This window comes from Nerophis ophidion, linkage group LG09 (genome assembly GCF_033978795.1).
Source record: "Nerophis ophidion isolate RoL-2023_Sa linkage group LG09, RoL_Noph_v1.0, whole genome shotgun sequence".
Taxonomy (NCBI): Eukaryota; Metazoa; Chordata; class Actinopteri; order Syngnathiformes; family Syngnathidae; genus Nerophis; species Nerophis ophidion.
The window spans coordinates 61583879-61602602 of record NC_084619.1 but is presented as its reverse complement, the minus strand read 5'-3'; the positions used below and the strand labels follow the sequence as shown (position 1 = coordinate 61602602).

Below are 18724 nucleotides of genomic sequence, written 5' to 3'. Positions count from 1 at the left end.
TATGGCCACCAGGACACTGACACAAAGCGCCCCACAAGCAAAGCAGATAACCCCTGAGGCAGATGGCTCATCTGAGGAATGTTGGAAAATAAAAATAATTCAACTATTAAAATAGTAAGAACCATGAGTAAAGAATAAAATACAAGACATATGTGTGTGAATGTTAGTGTGAATGTTGTCTGTCTATCTGTGTTGGCCCTGCGATGAGATGGCGACTTGTCCAGGGTGTACCCCGCCTTCCGCCCGATTGTAGCTGAGATAGGCGCCAGCGCCCCCCGCGACCCCGAAAGGGAATAAGTGGTAGAAAATGGATGGATGGGACATATGAAGATTAATAGAAAAATAAAATGAATATACAGTAAATTAATAAATAGAACTAAATAAAATATTGCATAACTAATAAGATAAAACGCAAAATATAAATGACTTCAATAAAATAATTATATCAGGTAAAAGCCTAATCAAAAAGGTGGATCTTAAGCCTGCTCTTAAATCATAAACGTTCTCCGCAGCCTTGAGGTCCTCTGGCAAAAATAATCAGCAAAATCCTGGAATGAGTGACCGGAATGTCTTTAAAGGACCTAATCCTGAACATTCCCACTCAGAACTACAACAACTTTTACAACTGATTGACTAGAAGAACATTCAAGACCCGACTGACTAAAAGAACACTAAAGACCCGATTGACTAGAAGAACACTCAAGGCCACACCAAAGGACTTATGTACTTATGTTTTTACTTATGTATACACCGATACTTTCATTAATTTTGCTGTCTTTAGATGTGAAGTGAAGTGAATTATATTTATATAGCGCTTTTCTCTAGTGACTCAAAGCGCTTTACATAGTGAAACCCAATACATAAGTTACATTTAAACCAGTGTGGGTGACACTGGGAGCAGGTGGGTAACGTGTCTTGCCCAAGGACACAACGGCAGTGACTAGTATGGCGGAAGCGGGAATCGAACCTGCAACCCTCAAGTTGCTGGCACGGCCGCTCTACCAACCGAGCTATGCCGCCCCTATATAGATGAGTTCTGTGCAGTACATTTGATGATTTAGTGAGAACTGTGAAGTCTTTTTGATGGTTGGAGCCAATCAGAGTGTACCAGAGCACATAGAGGACTAGTGATTGCTTTGTAATGTAACCCTTTCTAATATATTTTTGTGTCTGCTTTCCATTGCAGATTGAAGAAATGACTGCACAACAGCCGTGGTGCACCAGTTGCACCACAGGAAAGGAACACCATCAAAGGTCCTGACAAATAAAGAGCTGGGTTGGACGTTTGGTTGGCAAAGGGGCCAAAATGTCCCAGGCAGGCAAAGTTCTCCACCTATATGTTGAGGTGAGGTCTGTGACCGAGGATGGTGGAAGAATTCCTGGAATTGGAAATGATGGGAACCTGAACCTTCAGTGCCCAGAAGTTCTCCCCCACTCTCAGAGGAGCTCCATCCAGTCCAGCCCCAACTGGAGTCCAGACCCTTCCCCGCTCACCCAGCGCAGAATGCTGGATGGACGCCATGGCTCGCCTCACTCTAACTCGTCTTCCAGGCACTCGGTCAGCTCCCAGGGCCAGCACCCTGATGTCATAGATTCCTCCGCTCACTTAAACCAGGAAGACATTTTACCCAACAGTTTTGAAGACTTGCTTCAGGTGCTCACATGTGCAGCCAGCAGTTCAGGGCATCATTGCTCACCAACACTCACGTCTTCATCGCTAGTGTATCCCTACCAAAGACAGGAGGTTACCAACCCTTCTACCTCTTTCGGGAAGCTGACTGCACCTTCCACACCCACTTGCAGTCAGAGGTCCTGTGAGGTCCTGGAATCAGAGGGACAAGAAAGCAGGACATCTGTGGTGACCTTTGGCTATGTAGAGAAAGCAAATGTTCATATGATGGGCGACCGTTGTCCTTCTTTTTGCCAAAGTGAGTCCAGCAGTAACGAAAGGGAGCAGCAGTTTGTGCCCGCCCACCTTAGGAAGAGGTTAAGTGATCCATTAGGATTCAGTGGTCACACAGGAAAGGGTGGACTTCGCTCATCTGCCAACAATAGCCCACAAGGCTCACCTATCCTGCATAGAGAGGTGGTAGCAAGAGATGCCACCCACAGGGCCTTGGAGGAGTTTGGTTCGCCAGAACTAAGGCGCCGCTTTGCAGGTCGTAGCCAAGAAAACTGCAGCCCGACCCTTCCGCGAAACTATCTCTCACCTGTCTGTCGCTCGTGGGCAGGGTCACCTGTCCAGCCACGCAGTACCTTCACCTTACCATCCAATTCTCAACTACAAGACCTATACAGGGGAGTCTGCCAGAATTCCATGAATGGATTTCCAAGAAGCCCGGCATCTGATCAGCTGTGTGCCCACACTGGCTTTTCATCCCACACAGTGGCTCCAACTTCAGTACTTCATTCTCGCAACCATCCCCAGAACCTGCAATCATCCTGGATGGGGGACAACAGTCCAGCAACCAGCCCTCCCTGCAGATTTCACCCTCCATTACCTGCTGGAAGACCCACAGATATCCTGCATGAAGTGCCAAGGAGCAGACCCAGTCATGAAACCACAACCGCTAATAGCGGTAGACGCGCCTCCGCCTTCACAACTGCTTATGTTTTTTCAGCACGACAAACTACTTCTCCAACACCTTCCCAGACCGAGTCACTGAGGTCAGTTAGTCTGAATATTGGAGGGTCAGTTAGTCCAAATACTGACTGCTCAGTCAGTCCCAATATTACCGGGTCAATTAGTCCAAATACTGGAGGCTCAGTCAGTCCAAATATAAGAGTCTCAGTCAGTCCAAATATCGGAGGGTCATTCCTTAGAAAATCCCAACCATATTCTGGGCTTCGGGAGGAGCTCTACCCTGAGCTAGTACAGGTGGACAAACAGAGTCAGAGATTAAAAAGTGACAAATGTAAATCTCAAATTCATCCAGGACATGTTTCACCTGTCTTGGATCAGCTCAGCTTACCTGTGAGGTCTCATTCACGCAAGGAACAAAGTTCAAAAGACAATCGCAACATGTCATCCCCACTTCAACATCAGCAGGCGACACAGTATGCTGGAGACCACACATCTACATGCTTGGATCACAAGAAACTTGATGGCGCACACAGCCCTAATAGCTCAGAACTCATTAAAAGACCCGTCTCCTCCCAAACATCCGAGGCTTCAGCTGTGAGCTGTACCTCTTCACAGCATGAACTAAGGAACACCGGCCCGGGCCAAGACAAGCTGAAAAGCTGTAAGCTTGACAAATCCAGACGGTTTGATTCTAAACCCAAAGAGTGTTACAGAAAGCATGACAACAAGGCCGTACAGGAGCACGGCAAATTGGTGGGGGGTCCGTCCAAGACATGGCAAGAGGACGTTCAGGATCACAGCAAGGTTGGTGGGCCCCCTTTGAGTTCCAGCACAGTTCCAGATGTTTTGGAGACGGAAAAGTGTCAAAACCAGTGCAGCGAAGATACGGCAGCAGGGATCCAGGTTGGCTGACTGAGAGGACGCATTAGGAGTGGTGGTCTTAAAACCACCTCAGTGCTAACCAAGCTAACGTCTGCAATGTTGAGCCAGCTTCTTTGTGCCGTCCCATTCAAAGATTCGCTTACTGAACAACAAACTTGGCTTTAAAGTGCTCTTACATTTTTACATCTTATCCAACCTTCTTCATCTTGCAGTCCGACAGAAGTTCAGCCGTGAGTCCGTCTCCAAGATCACAAAAAATTGCCCAAGCGAAGTGGGATTTCCTATTTGGACAGCAGAGCCTCGCAGAAGCTCGCAGCAATAAAGGTACATAAGAAGAACTGTATTCCATGTCAAGATATTTAGTGCAAGTACACTCACGAGAGAGCAGGTCAGAAAGTGACATCATTAATGCATTATTTGCACGCTTCAGTGGCAATGATAGGGAGTTAAGATGTGTATTAATGGATTAGAAGGCGTGACATTTGCAAGTTGTATTGAAGTCACTCAGTCAAGTAGCAGCTTTTAGGCATTTAAGCCAATCAGCTGAAGCTTAGCAGCACTATTGCCAGCTTACCGTATTTCTTCTTATAGTGTCAACATGTAACACACCAGTGCTTAAAATGTTGCTTCAAACCAAAGAAAATATCTTCTTGTCTCATCAATGAAGGTGCTGCCTCGGCCACGCCCCCTCCTTGCCAGAGCCCTCCCCCCTCTGTCCATCCCAAGCCAGCCGATCACAGGAGGGGGAGGGCCGACCAGGCTCACAGGTCATCGCACCAAAAGGTTCGGAAGATCGAGGTGGAGCTGGTCTCCTCAGATCCAAGAGGCTCTTCCCCCAAGACGGGTGTCATACGGCGAACCATCAAATACTCTGAAACGGATCTAGACGCCGTGCCGCTGCGCTGCTACCGGGAAACTGACCTGGACGAGGTGATCCGTCTTATCGGTTTATTTTAGAGTTTTCTACATGTGGTGCTGTGTTTAACCAACCAAACTCCTCCAAGTATGCCTTTATGGAGCTTGCTTTGTGCAATGGGAACAGAAAAGAGTATTCCCCAAAGTTTTCCCTCAAGGGAAGCATGCAGTTGTCCAAAATGTCTTGCTAAGATCAAGAATTAAGATTTAGCAACAACCAAGAACTCTTTGATTCATTCATTGCTTAACAGCTCTGCTCAGCACTCAGTGCTATTGATCCCTTGTGTGGCTGGATGACACAGGTGATGCGAGCAGAGGCGGAGGCAGCCGCTGAGGTTGATTCAGCCTTCGGGAGTCGTCGCAGTGTCCAAGGAAACTCGAGCCTAAGTCTCCCCGAAGCTTCTCCAAAGGAGGATGAGGAGGACGAGGGGGCGAGCCGGGCCAGTGTCCGCTTGCAGGGAGAACGCCAGAGACAGACATCAACTGAGGACGAGGCTTTCGGTCTCCTGCTGAAGGGGTGAGAGAAGTCACGTACAGTCAGACCAGGTCCAGCTGAGCAATGTGGTTCAACAAGACTTTAACTTTCTGGTCAGGAACTCTGTGGTCAAGTCTCCGGTGGCTGTGGGCGTCCCCCGCCAGCACTCCGACAGCAACCTGGACTCTTTCAGTCGCCATTTTGAAAGCATCATGGAGTCTCACCGGGCCAAAGGAACCTCGTACAGCAGTCTAGACAGCGTCGACCTCCTGACGTCTGGATCGACGTCTGTGTTCACCTTTGACCTGCCCACGCTCACGCCCGAGATCCAGGTAGGAGGCGTTTACTGTCGAAGACCTTGTTTCGTTGTGAGACTGACCCATGCTTGTCCACTTAGAGCCAGATCTGCGAGAGTGCCAAGAATATCATCCAGCTCAGTTTTGCTCCCTTGGCTCGTCCGGACCCGTCAGAGATGTCTCGCTCCGAAATCAGCCTCACCGCGGCGGGGGCCGAGATGCGTGGCGGCACCAAAGACGACTACGCTCCTCCTGTCCGAACCGGGCCGGACCTAGAGCCGTGGCGGCGTTCTATCCTCAAAGATGGTTTCCACAAAGCCAGCTCGGTACCGTCGCTCCACTGCACTCCAAGGTGAGTCGGCATACATGTCTCAACCATGGCGCGGCATGCGTGTGACTTCTGCATGTTAGCCAGTTGTACACATCACATGTCATATATGTCATATGTCTGTGAGCAATGTGACCTGCTGGAGTGGTTTGAGAGTCATGAAAAAGCAATTTACATAATTAAATGGATTTTGCCAAAATTAAAGCCTAAATGACATTTTCTTCCCTGGCTTTCAAACTAAGACAGGAGGTCTCACTCTGTGCATTGCTCTCAGCACCTGAGCACTTATTGGACAGCAAAGTTAAATGAGTGGACTGACGCCTCTCATCAGTCATCCACAGTCTTAGTTTCGGTGTGAGCAGGTTGGACCTCCAGCCTACACACACAAAATACACGGACATTGCCTCCCATGTTGCAACTCACGTGTGAGAAGCACTGCTGAGTAACAAACGTTAGGAGGAACAAAGATGATTACTAAGCCAAATGTTCCTATGTGGGAATATGTCATCTTCAAACTGAATGAGCAACATGAGCACATCATCACAGGCGAACTAGCAAGTATGCCGCGATGGTATCGACAACAAAACAAACCACCCGACCCAGTTGATAAAATTAGGGAAAAACTGTACTTTTAAGGTGTTACATTTTTGCTTAGAGAGATTGAGACCATTTTTCTGTATGTCTGTTTACCTATTTGTGATAATTAACCTTACATTAATGAAAAATATGTTTATTGCGTTTGAAAGGGGTACTTGTATCATCAGCCTACTGTTAATTGGTAGTTAAACACAGTAAAATTTGAATTGGCAAACTTTTAGTTGGTAGTTTAGCTTAGTAAAATTTTCATCAGTAAACAGTTAGATGGTAATTTAACCCAGTAAAAATGTTAGCTATTAGTTTAATCTAGTAAAATTGTCATCGGCAAACTTTTTGGTAGTTTGACCTACTAAAAGTGTCATCAGCCAACGGTTATTTGATAGTTTTACCTTGTAAAAGTTTTATTCGCAAACCTTTAGTTGGTAGTTTTACATAGTAAAAGTGTCATCGGCAAACTTTTGGGTAGTTTGACCTACTAAAAGTGTCATCAGCCAACGGTTATTTGATAGTTTTACCTCGTAAAAGTTTTATTAGCAAACTTTTAGTTGGTAGTTTAACCAAGGAAAACTTGTGTAAGCAAACGTTTTAGTTGGTTGTGTGACCCAGTAAATGTTTCATCAGCAAACAGTTAGATGGTATTTTAATTTACTCAACATTTTATTAGCAAACTTTTAGTTGGGAATTTAACCTGCTAGAAGTGTTATCAGCCAACGGTTAGTTGATAGTTTAACCTAGTAAAAATTGTATTTGCAAACTTTTAGTTGGTATTTTTACCTAGTAAAAGTGTAATCGGCAGACTGTTTTTAAAGTTTTATTAGCAAACTTTTAGTTGGTGGTTTAATCTAGTAAAAGTGTCATCAGCCAACGGTTATTTGATAGTTTTACCTTGTAAAAGTTTTATTCGCAAACCTTTAATTGGTAGTTTTACATAGTAAAAGTGTCATCAGCAAACTGTTAGATGTTAATTTACCCGGTACATGTTTTATTAGCAAACTTTTAGATGGTAGTTTAACCGAGGAAATCTTGTGTAAGCAAACTTTTTAGTTGGTAGTGTGACCCAGTAAATGTTTCATCAGCAAACCGTTAGATGGTATTTTATCCCAGTCAACATTTTATTAGCAAACTTTTAGTTGGTAGTTTAACCTGCTAAAAGTGTCATCAGCCAACGGTTAGTTGATAGTTTAACCTAGTAAAAATTGTATTTGCAAACTTTTAGTTGGTAGTTTTACCCAGTAAAAGTGTAATCGTGTAATCAGCAGACTGTTATTTGGTAGTTTAATCCAGTTAAAGTTTTATTAGCATACTTTTAGTTGGTAGTTTAATCTAGTACACGTTTTTTTAGCAAATTTTTAGTTGATAGTTTAACCTAGTAAAATTGTCATCAGCGAAGAGTTAGTTGGTAGTACAACCAAGTGAAAGTGTCATTAGCAAAGTGTTAGTTGTTAGTATAACCTAGTAAAAGTGTTATTAGCTAAGCGTTTAATGGTAGTATAACCTGTAAAAGTGTCATTAGTAAACTGTTTGTTGATAGTTACACCTAGTAAAAGTGTCATTAACAAAGTGTTAGTTGTTTATTATAATTAGATTATTGCTATATTTGGCCACAGTTATTGTCAACTTTTCCACTATTAAACATTATAATTGTCAAATGCTTACAATTTAGTCTATACGGACAACTGTATGGTTTTGATCATACTGTATATCGTGACAATCTGCAGTGGGACATTAAGCATTACATTTGTTTTAAGTTGCATTCCAAAGCGTTCAATAAGATTCGCTGATTCATGTAGAAACCTTTTTGTAGAGAGATTTTGCACAAAGGGAAACTGTTGCAGTAACACAACCTACCACATGAAGGCACAAGAGAGACATTAAGTCAGTGTTTGCCTGCACATACACTCACACACACACTGTGCAGTCAAGGGGTGCATGTGGTCTTCGAGAGGGTTTTGATGATTTCTATCCAACTAGTCCAGAAAAGCTACTACCAGGAGTACTACCACTATAGTACCTGTAGTACTGCTGTTGTATGAGTTCATTCACTGTTGTCAAGGGAAAGTAGAAATATGTTTCTCTTCCTACGCTGGGTGTGGACTCACAGAGCAGACTCCAGTCCAACTTCAACATTCCCCGTTGGAATTCAAAGCCAGGAATGAAAAAACACAATCCCTCGCCAGCCAAGCCAGCATCTTGACTCCGCCCCCAAACCTCCAAACAAACGCCGCCGTCAGCCGATGGAGGGAAATTCCAGATGGATTGTGGCTGGAGGGAAACCTCCCAAAGAGGGTCTCCTGTTACCTTTGACCTCTGGCCTGCTGCCCGCATGACCTGAAAGAACGCTTTGTGAGACGCTGCCTTTCAAAAGGAGTCCTCTTTACTCTTTGGGAGGAAAAAAAGGGAAACTATAGTGCAGTGCAGAGGATGCAAACTTCCTGGAAGCACACAAAGCAGGAGGAGGTGGAGGAGGTGGATTAGTCCGGGTCAAAGCAGGGAGGAAACTCAGAACTCCTCCCCCCGGACACGAAGGAGGACAGCGTACGAGAGGGAAGACGGTGAGACGTCGTCACCAAGCGAGGAGGATGAAGGATTGAGTAAAGACCTCACTTGTGTGATGTCATCGCTCGCTGTGGATGACATCACCGGCTGCGTGTGACAGTGGGCTGGGCCACGCTGACATGGCACGCTACCTGCTGTGCTGGGGAGGCGGGTCTTTGGAGGACAGCTACCTGAATGCATCGCCCTACCGAGCTGTTTACAGGTCAGCTGATTGATTGTTGGATATTGTTTGTCTCCACTTCTTCATGCTTCTTCTCCTACCAGCTAACACTTCTACTAGGTTATACTACCAACTAACACTTTAGATAGAACACTTTTACTAGGTTATACTACCAACAAACTCTTTGCTGATGACACATTTACTAGGTTATACTCCCAACTAACACTTTGCTGATGACACATTTACTAGGTTATACTACCAACTAACACTTTGCTGATGACACTTTTACTAGGTTATACTACCAACTAACACTTTAGATAGTACACTTTTTCTCTGTTATACTACCACGTGACACTTTAGATAGGACCATTTTATTACTATACTGATGACACTTTAACTAGGTTATACTACCAACTAACACTTTAGATAGGACACTTTAACTTGGTTGTACTACCAACTAACACTTAAGATAGGACACTTTTACTTGGTTATACTACCAACTAAGACTTTGCTGATGATACTTTTATTAGGTTATACTACCAACTGACACTTTAGATAGGACAATTTTACTAGGTTATACTACCAACTAACACTTAAGATTGGCCAGTTTTACTTGGTTGTACTACCAACTAAGACTTTGCCGATGACACTTTTATTAGGTTATACTACCAACTAACACTTTAGATAGGACACTTTTACTTGGTTACACTACCAACTAACACTTTAGATAGGACACTTTTACTAGGTTATACTACCAACTAACACTTTAGATAGGACACTTTTACTTGGTTTTACTACATACTAACACTTGAGTTAAGACCATTTTACCAGGTTATACTACCAACTAACACTTTAGATAGGACACTTTTACTAGGTTACACTACCAAATAAGACTTTACTAATGACACTTTTAGTAGGTTGTACTACCAACTAACACTTTGCTTGTGACACTTTTACTAAATTATTTTACCAACTAACACCTAAGATAGGAAGCTTTTACTAGGTTATACTGCCAACTAACACCTTATATAGGACACTTTTACTGGGTTACACTACCAACTGACACTTTAGATAGGACACTTTTACTAGGTTATACTACTAACTAACACTTAAGATAGGACACTTTTACTAGGTTATATTAACAACCAACAGTTGGGATATGACATTTTTGCTAGGTTATACTACCAACTAACACTTTAGATAGGACACTTTTACTAGGTTGAAATGCCAACTAACACTTTGCTAATGAGACTTTTACTACGTGAAACTACCACCTAATTCTTTTCTAATGACACTTTTACTACATTAAACTACAACTTTACTCTTTGCAAATGACACTTTTAGTTGGTTAAATTGTCAACTAACACTTTGCTAATGACACTTTCACTAGGTTATATTACCAACCAACAGTTGGGATATGACATTTTTGCTAGGTTATACTACCAACTAACACTTTAGATAGGACACTTTTACTAGGTTGAAATGCCAACTAACACTTTACTAATGAGACTTTTACTACGTGAAACTACCACCTAATTCTTTTCTAATGACACTTTTACTACATCAAACTACAACTTTACTCTTTGCAAATGACACTTTTACTTGGTAAATTGTCAACTAACACTTTGCAAATGACACTTTCACAAGGTTAAACTGTCAACTGTCTACTTGCTAGTGACACTTTTACTAGGTTAAACTACCAACTAACACTTTGCTAATGACATGTTTGCTAGGTAGAACTGCCAACTAACTATTAACTACTGACACTTTAACCTGGTTAAACTATTGCCTAACTTCTTGCTAATGACATGTTTACTAGGTTAAAATACCAACTAACTCTTTGCTAACGACACTTTTACTAGGTCAAACAACCACCTAAATATTTGCTAAAGACACTTTTATTAGGTTAAACTACCAACTAATGCTTTGCTAATTACACTTTTTCTAGGTCACACTACCAGTTAACTATTTGCTAATTACACTTTTACTTGGTTAAACTACCTACTAACACTTTGCTAAAGACACTTTTACTAAGTTAAACTACCACCTAACAGTTTGCTAATGACACTTATACTAGATCAAACTACCACTTAACACTTTACTAATGACACTTTTACGAGGTTGTAATACCAACTAACAGTTTACTAATGACACTTTTACTAAATTATAATACCAACTAACACTTTGCTAATGAAACTTTCTCTCGGTTAAACTACCACCTGACTCTTTGCTAATGACACTTTTACTACGTTAAATTACCACGTAACTCTTTGCAAATGATACTTACTAGGTTAAACTACCAACGAACTATTTGCTAATCATACTAGGTTAAACTATCAACTAACTATTTGCTAATGATACTTTTGCTAGGTTAAACTACCACCTAACAGTTTGCCAATGACACTTTTACTAGGTCAAACTACCACCTAACACTTTACTAATTACACTTTTACTACATGAAACTACCAGCTAACTCTTTGCAAATCACACTTTTACTAGGTTAGACTACCAACTAACTATTTGCGAATGACACTTTTACTAGGTAAAACAACCACCTAACTCTTTGCTAATGACACTTTTACTAGGTTAAACTACAATCTAGCAGTTTGCTAATGACACTTTTATTAGGTCAAATTACCACCTAACACTTTACCAATGACACTTTTACTAGGTTATACCACCGACTGACACGTTGCTAATGACACTTTTACTAGGTTAAACTACCGACTGACACGTTGTTAATGACACTTTTACTTGTTTAAACTACGAACTAACTCTTTGCTAATGACACTTTTACTAGGTTTAACTACCTATACTTTTCCTTTAACACATTTACTGGATATTGAGCTGGTGCGCTTCAGACTGAGGTCATTAGAAGTGAGTAAGCAGACATGGAGTCGGGCGGTGGTCGAAATGAGGTGACACCTTCCTTGTTGACGAGTCAATAGCCACTACCACTCTGCGCTCTACCACTTGATGAGTGGTAGAGTGCCAGCTGGTGTCTCCACGGTGGAGAAAGGATTTTCCCGAGTTGTTTCTTCAAGCAAACAAGTTGAACAGTCAGGAGGACGGTTGTGTTGTTGTTGTTGTGTCCTTGTGAACGTGTCATTATCAGAGGACCTCAAGACTTGGGGCAATTCTGAGACTGTATTGTGGTTTTTGTGTGCATCTGGTCATCTTGACCACTGTGGTGTGTTTGGGCGCCCGCATGGCCACTGACATGTGTATTGCAGGCCAAAGAATTTCCTGCGTTGCTGTGACGGTTATTTGTGTCCCGATGAAAGGTTGTGTCTGCGGCGGAAGGACTTTCTGAAATAAACTTCCTGTTTGACATCCTCCATCTCTGTTGGCGTCTCAGCGTGAGGACGCATTGGGAGACGTCAGTCCCTGTCAAAGGAAGTCCACACACACATTCCTACTGCCTCCTACCGGCCAATCAGAAGACAGTATCTTTGTGTGTCTTCTCCCTCTCACTTTGCTTCATCATCATCTCTTTCTCACGTCCTCCATCAACTTGTGACAGTCTGTCTGAGGTCACACTCTGTTCCCATGGAAACGGGCACCCTGCTGCCTGCAAGCACACACACACACACTCCCACTAGGTGTTGTAACCTTTGACCTCTTCTCTGTGATAGTCAGTCTTGAGAAGTTGAGTCAGTGAAATGAAGTCGAGTGTGTTGAAATGTGCTGAGAGGAACGGCAACAACAAAAATAATAACAAATAAATCTCCTTTCAGAGAACGTGCGGTCAACCGCCCCCCCGAGCTGCTCTACCCGCAGGCCGACGTGGCCGAGCGACTGGCGCATGGTGGCGGCGACGACGTGCTGGCAAACGGTGCCAAGGCTGACCTGCAGGCCGCCAAACGCCTCGCCAAGCACCTGTACCACCTGGACGGTTTCAGAAAGTCTGACGTGGCTCGACATCTCAGCAAGAAGTCAGTGTGTGGGTGTGGGTGTGTGTCTACATGTATAACACGTGTGTGTGGGTGTGTGTTTACATGTATAACATATGTGTGTGTGTGTCTACATGTATAACATACAAGTGTGTGAGTGTGTCTACATGTAAAACATGAATGTGTGTGGGTGTGTGTCTACATGTAAAACTTGAATGTGTGTGTGAGTGTGTTTACATGTATAACATACGTCTGTGTGTCTGTGGGTGTGTGTCTACATGTATAACATACGTGTGTGTGTGTTTTACATGTATAACATACGTGTGTGGGTGTGGCTGTGGGTGTGTGTCTACATGTATAACATACTTTTGTGTGTGTGTGTGTTTACATGTATTACATACGTGTGTGAGTGTGTGTCTACATGTATGACATACGTGTTTGTGTGTGTGTGTCTACATGTATAACATATGTTTGTGTGTCATTGTGGATGTGTCTACATGTGTAACATACGTCTATTTGTCTACATGTATAACGTGTGTGTGTGTGCGCGTGTGTGTCCACATGTATAAAATGTGTGTGCGTGTGTGTGTGTGTCCACATGTATAACGTACGTGCGTATGTGTGCCTGTGTGTGTCTACATGTATAACATACGTTTGTGTGTCAGTGTGAATGTGTATCTACATGTATAACATACGTGTGTGAGTGTGTGTCTTCATGTATAATGTGTGTGTGTGTGTGTGTGTGTGCGCGCGTGTGTGTGTCCACATGTATAAAATGTGTGTGTACGGGTGTGTGTCCACATGTATAACATATGTGGGTGTGTTTCTACATGTATAACGTATGTGTGGGTGTGTGTCTGCATCTATAACGTGTGTGTGTGTCTACATATATAACATACGTGTGTGGGTCTACATGTTTAACATACGGGTGTGTGTCTACAGGTGTAACATAATGTGTGTGGGTGTGTGTCTACATGTATAACTTACGTGGGTGTGTGCGTGTGTGTCCCCACATGTATAACGTGTGTGTGTGTGCGCGTGTGTGTCCACATGTATAAAATATGTGTGTGTGTGTCTACATGTATAACGTGTGTGTGTGTGTGTGTGTGTGTGTGTGTGCGCTCGTGTGTGTGTCCACATGTATAAAATATGTGTGTGTGTCTACATGTATAACATACGTTTGTGTGTCAGTGTGAATGTGTGTCTACATGTATAATGTGTGTGTGTGTGTGTGTCCACATGTATAAAATATGTGTGTACGAGTGTGTGTCCACATGTATAACATATGTGCGTGTGGGAGTGTTTCTACATGTATAACGTATGTGTGGGTGTGTGTCTGCATCTCTAACGTGTGTGTGTGTGTGTGTGTGTGTGTGTGTGTGTACATATATAACATACGTGTGTGGGTGGGTGTGTGTCTACATGTTTAACATACGGGTGTGTGTCTACATGTGTAACATACGTGTGTGGGTGTGTGTCTACATGTATAACTTATGCGTGTGTGTGTGTGTGTGTGTGTGTCCACATGTATAACATACATGTGTGTGAGGGTGTGTGTCTACATGTATAACGTGTGTGAGGGTGTGTGTCTACATGTATAACGTGTGTGTGGGTGTGTGTCTACATGTATAACGTGTGTGTTTCTACATGTATAACATACGTGTGTGGGTGTGTGTCTACATGTATAACATACGTGTGTGTGTGTGTGTGGGTGTGTGTCTACAAGTATAACATATGTGTGTGGTTGTGTGTCTACATGTATAACATACGTGTGTGTCTACATGTATAAATTACAGGTGTGTTTCCATGTATAACATACGCGTGTGTGTGCGCGTGTGTGCGCGTGTGCGTGTGCGCGTGCGTGCGTGCGTGCGTGCGTGCGTGCGTGCGTGCGTGCGTGCGTGCGTGTGTGCGTGCGTGCGTGCGTGCGTGCGTGTGTGTGTGTGTGTGTGTGTGTGTGTGTGTGTGTCCACAGTAATGAGTTCAGTCAAATGGTGGCTGAAGAATATCTCAGCAACTTTGACTTCCACAGACTGACTATGGACCAGGCCCTCAGGTTGGCAGCTGAACACCTCGTGTCATCTCATTACACCATCATGTACCTAACCTCTTCTCATATTTCATCTCAACTTTTTTTACATTATCTCATTTTGCAATATCTGACCTAATCTTCTCTCATCTAATCTCATCTCATACTACCTCATTTCATCTAATCTCATTTTACCTTATGTCATTTCACCAATTTCGAGCAAGTTATTTCTCATCTAATTTCATCTCATATTACCTCCATCCATCCATTCATTTTTCTACCGCTTATTCCCTTTTAACTTATTTCATTTTACATCATCACATTTCTAATCTTTTCTCATTCTAATTTTGCCACACCTGCTTTTACCTTATGTCACTTCACCCCAGCAGGTTATATCATCTCATCTCATTTTACTTAATCTTATTTAATGTTACATCACTGCATGTCATTTTACTTCACATTGCCTCACCTAATCTCATCTCATTTTACCTCATCTCATTTGACCACACCTCACCTAATCTCTTCTCATCTCTTCTCATCTCATTTTACCACAACTCACATCATCTCTTCTCATCTCACCTCATCTCATTTTACTTCATGTCACTTCACACATCTCATTTTACCTCTTTTCACCTCATCTCATTTTATCTCATCTCACTGTACCTCATCTTTTTGTATCTTACCTAATCATGTCATGTCACCTCATCTCATTATTTAATCTTATTTAATATCACATCACTGCATCTAATTTTACTTGACATCACCTCTCCTAATATCACCTCAGTTTTACTTCATCTCATTTTATCACACCTCACATCTCTTCTCATGTAATCTTATCTCATTTTAGTGCATCTCATCTCATCTCCTTTTACCTTGTGTCAACTCCTCATTTTACCTCATGTCACTTCACATTATCTCATATTACCTCATGTCACCTCACCTCATCTTTTTTCATCTCACATCACTTCACCAAATTTTAATTCATATCACCTCACCTAATCTCATCTCATATTACATGATTTTCATTTGACCTCATCTCATCTCATTTTACCACATTTCACCTCATGTTACTTCACCTAATCAAATCTCATCTCATCTAATTTTACCTGCTCTCATCTCACCTCATCTAATTTTACCACACCTGGCATCATCTCTTCTCATCTAATCTCATGTTATTTTACCTCATGTAAATTCACCTCACCCCATTTTATCTCATGTCACTACATTTCATTTTACCTCACATCACTGCATTAAAATTTTTACTTCATATCACCTCACCTAATCTCATCTCATTTAAAACGTTTTGCATTTGACCTCCTCTCACCTCATTATTACCTCATCTCATTTGACCACATTTCACCTCATCTCATTACATTTACCACACCTTATATCATCTCTTCTCATCTCATTTTACCTTGTGCCTACTCATTTTAATTTTACCTCATGTCACCTCACCTCATCATATCATGACACCTCATCTCATTTTAGCGTTTCACTTCATCCCACCCCATTTCAACTAATTTGACTTTGCCTCACATAATCTCATCTCACCTGATTTTCATTTTATGATTTCCATCTCATTTTAGCTCATTTCACCTCACCTCACCTCATGTCACCTCATTTTATTTCATCTCACATCACTGAAACAAACTTTACTTCATATCACCTCACCTAATCTCAGCCCATGTTACCCGATTTGCATTTTTACCTCATTTTTACCTCGTCCCGATTTACCACATTTCATCTCCATATCATATAATTTTACCACACCTCACATCATCTCTTCACATCACCTTTTACCTCATGTCACCCACTTCAGCTCAACTCCTCTCGTTTGACTTCCCATTTTACCTCATGTCCCGTCACCTCATGTTATATACCTCATGTCACCCGACCTAATCTCATGTCACCTCATCTCACTTTTACCTCATGTACCCTCACTCCATCTCATTTGACCTCATGTCACCCCACCTCATCTCAACTCTTCTCATTTTGCCTTATTTCTATCACCTCATATCATTTTACATCATCACATCATCTGATTTCACCTCATTTCCCCTCATCTCATTTTACCTCATGTCCCCTCATTTTAACTCCTCCCATTTTACCTTATTTCAATCATCTCACCTCATCTCATTTGACCTCATGTCACCTTACATCATCTCATCTTACCTAATGTCCCCTCATCTCATTTTACCTCGTGTCCCCTCATCTCAACTCCACTCATGTTACCTTATTTCAATCATCTAATCTCACCTAATGTCCCTTCACCTTATTTCATTTTACCTCATGCCACCTCACCTCAACTCAACTTTTGTCATTTTGCCTTATTTCAATCACCTCATATCATTTTACGTCACCTCAACATGTCACCTCATCTCTTTTGACCTCATGTCACCTCACATCATCTCATCTTACCTCATGTCCCCTCATCTCAACTCCTCCCATTTTACCTTATTTTAATCATCTCACCTCATGTCACCTAACCTCATTTCATTTGACCTCATGCCACCTCACATCATCTCATCTTACCTTATGTCCCCTCATCTCATCTTACCTCATGTCCCCTCATTTTAACTCCTCCCATTTTACCTTATTTCAATCATCTCACCTTATTTCAATCATCTCACCTCATGTCACCTAACATCATCTCTTCTTACCTCATGTCCCCCTCATCTCATCTCATCTTACCTCATGTTCCCTCATCTCAACTCCTCCCATTTTACCTTATTTCAATCATCTCACCTCTTGTCACCTCACCTCATCTCATCTTACCTCATGTGCCCTCATCTAAACTCCTCTCATGATACCTTATTTCAATCATCTAATCTCGCCTCATGTCACCTCACATCATCTCATTTTACCTCATGTTGCCCCACCTCATCACAACTCCTCTCATGTTGCCTTATTTCAATCACCTCATATCATTTCCCCTCACCTCATCATGTCACCCCACCTCATCTCATCTTACCTCATGTCCCCTCATCTCATGTCCCCTCATTTCAACCCCCTCCCATTTTACCTTATTCCAATCATCTCACCTCATCTCATTTTACCTCATGTCACGTCACCTCATCTCAACTCATCTGATTTTACCTCACCTCAGTGTCACCTCACTTCATCTCATATGACCTCGTGTCACCTCACATCATCTCATCTTACCTCCTTTCCCCTCATCTCATTTTACCTTGTGTCCCCTCATCTCATCTCATCTTCCCTCATTTCACCTTATTTCAATCGTCTAATCTCACCTCATGTCCCTTCACCTCATTTCATTTTACCTCATGTCGCCCCACCTCATCTAAACTCCTCTCATTCTGCCTTATTTCAATCATCTCATATCATTTGACCTCACCTCATGTCACCCCACCTCATCTGAACTCCTCCCATTTTGCCTTTTTTCAATCACGTCATATCTTTTTACCTCACCTCATCATGTCACCTCATCTCACCTCACATCCTCTCATCTTACCTCCTGTCCCCTCATCTTATTTTACCTCGTGTCCCCTCATCTCATCTCAACCCGTCTCATTTCACCTTATTTCAATCATCTAATCTCACCTCATGTCCCTTCACCTCATTTCATTTTACCTCATGTCACCCCACCTCATCTCAACTCCTCTCATTTTGCCTCATTTCAGTCACCTCATATCATTTGACTTCACCTCCTCATGTCACCTCACCTCATCTCATTTGACCTCATGTCAACTCACATAATCTCATCATACCTCATGTCCCCTCATCTCATTTTACTTCGTCTCACCTCAACTCCTAATTTCACCTCATCTCATTGTCTCACCTCACATCATCGCTACTCCTCTCATTTTCCCTCATGTCCCTCCACCACATCTCATGTAACTTCACCTCATCATGTCACCTCACATCATCTCATTTGACCTCATGTCCCCTCACATGTTCTCATCTTACATCATGCCACCTCATCTAATTTCAACTCCTCTCATTTGACCTTATTTCAATCCTCTCATCTCACCTAATCCCTAATTGTACC

At 42.4% G+C, this 18724-nt stretch overlaps 1 protein-coding gene across 5 annotated transcripts in view; it reads left to right on the top strand.

Annotated features, from left to right (window-relative positions):
* psda (pleckstrin and Sec7 domain containing a) overlaps positions 1 to 18724 on the top strand; it is a 38060-nt gene that overhangs the window by 13311 nt on the left and 6025 nt on the right. For 3 of the 5 annotated variants that reach the window (XM_061911440.1, XM_061911439.1, XM_061911438.1), the window contains 8 exons: positions 1187 to 3487; positions 3679 to 3790; positions 4134 to 4396; positions 4684 to 4898; positions 4975 to 5188; positions 5254 to 5504; positions 12531 to 12728; positions 14662 to 14742. In XM_061911440.1, coding sequence (XP_061767424.1) covers positions 1307 to 3487; positions 3679 to 3790; positions 4134 to 4396; positions 4684 to 4898; positions 4975 to 5188; positions 5254 to 5504; positions 12531 to 12728; positions 14662 to 14742 — 3515 coding nt within the window. In that variant the 5' untranslated portion in view covers positions 1187 to 1306. Of the gene's footprint in view, positions 1 to 1186; positions 3488 to 3678; positions 3791 to 4133; positions 4397 to 4683; positions 4899 to 4974; positions 5189 to 5253; positions 5505 to 8299; positions 8836 to 12530; positions 12729 to 14661; positions 14743 to 18724 lie in introns of those variants that run through there. The other 2 variants (XM_061911441.1, XM_061911442.1) reach the window with 2 other exon arrangements.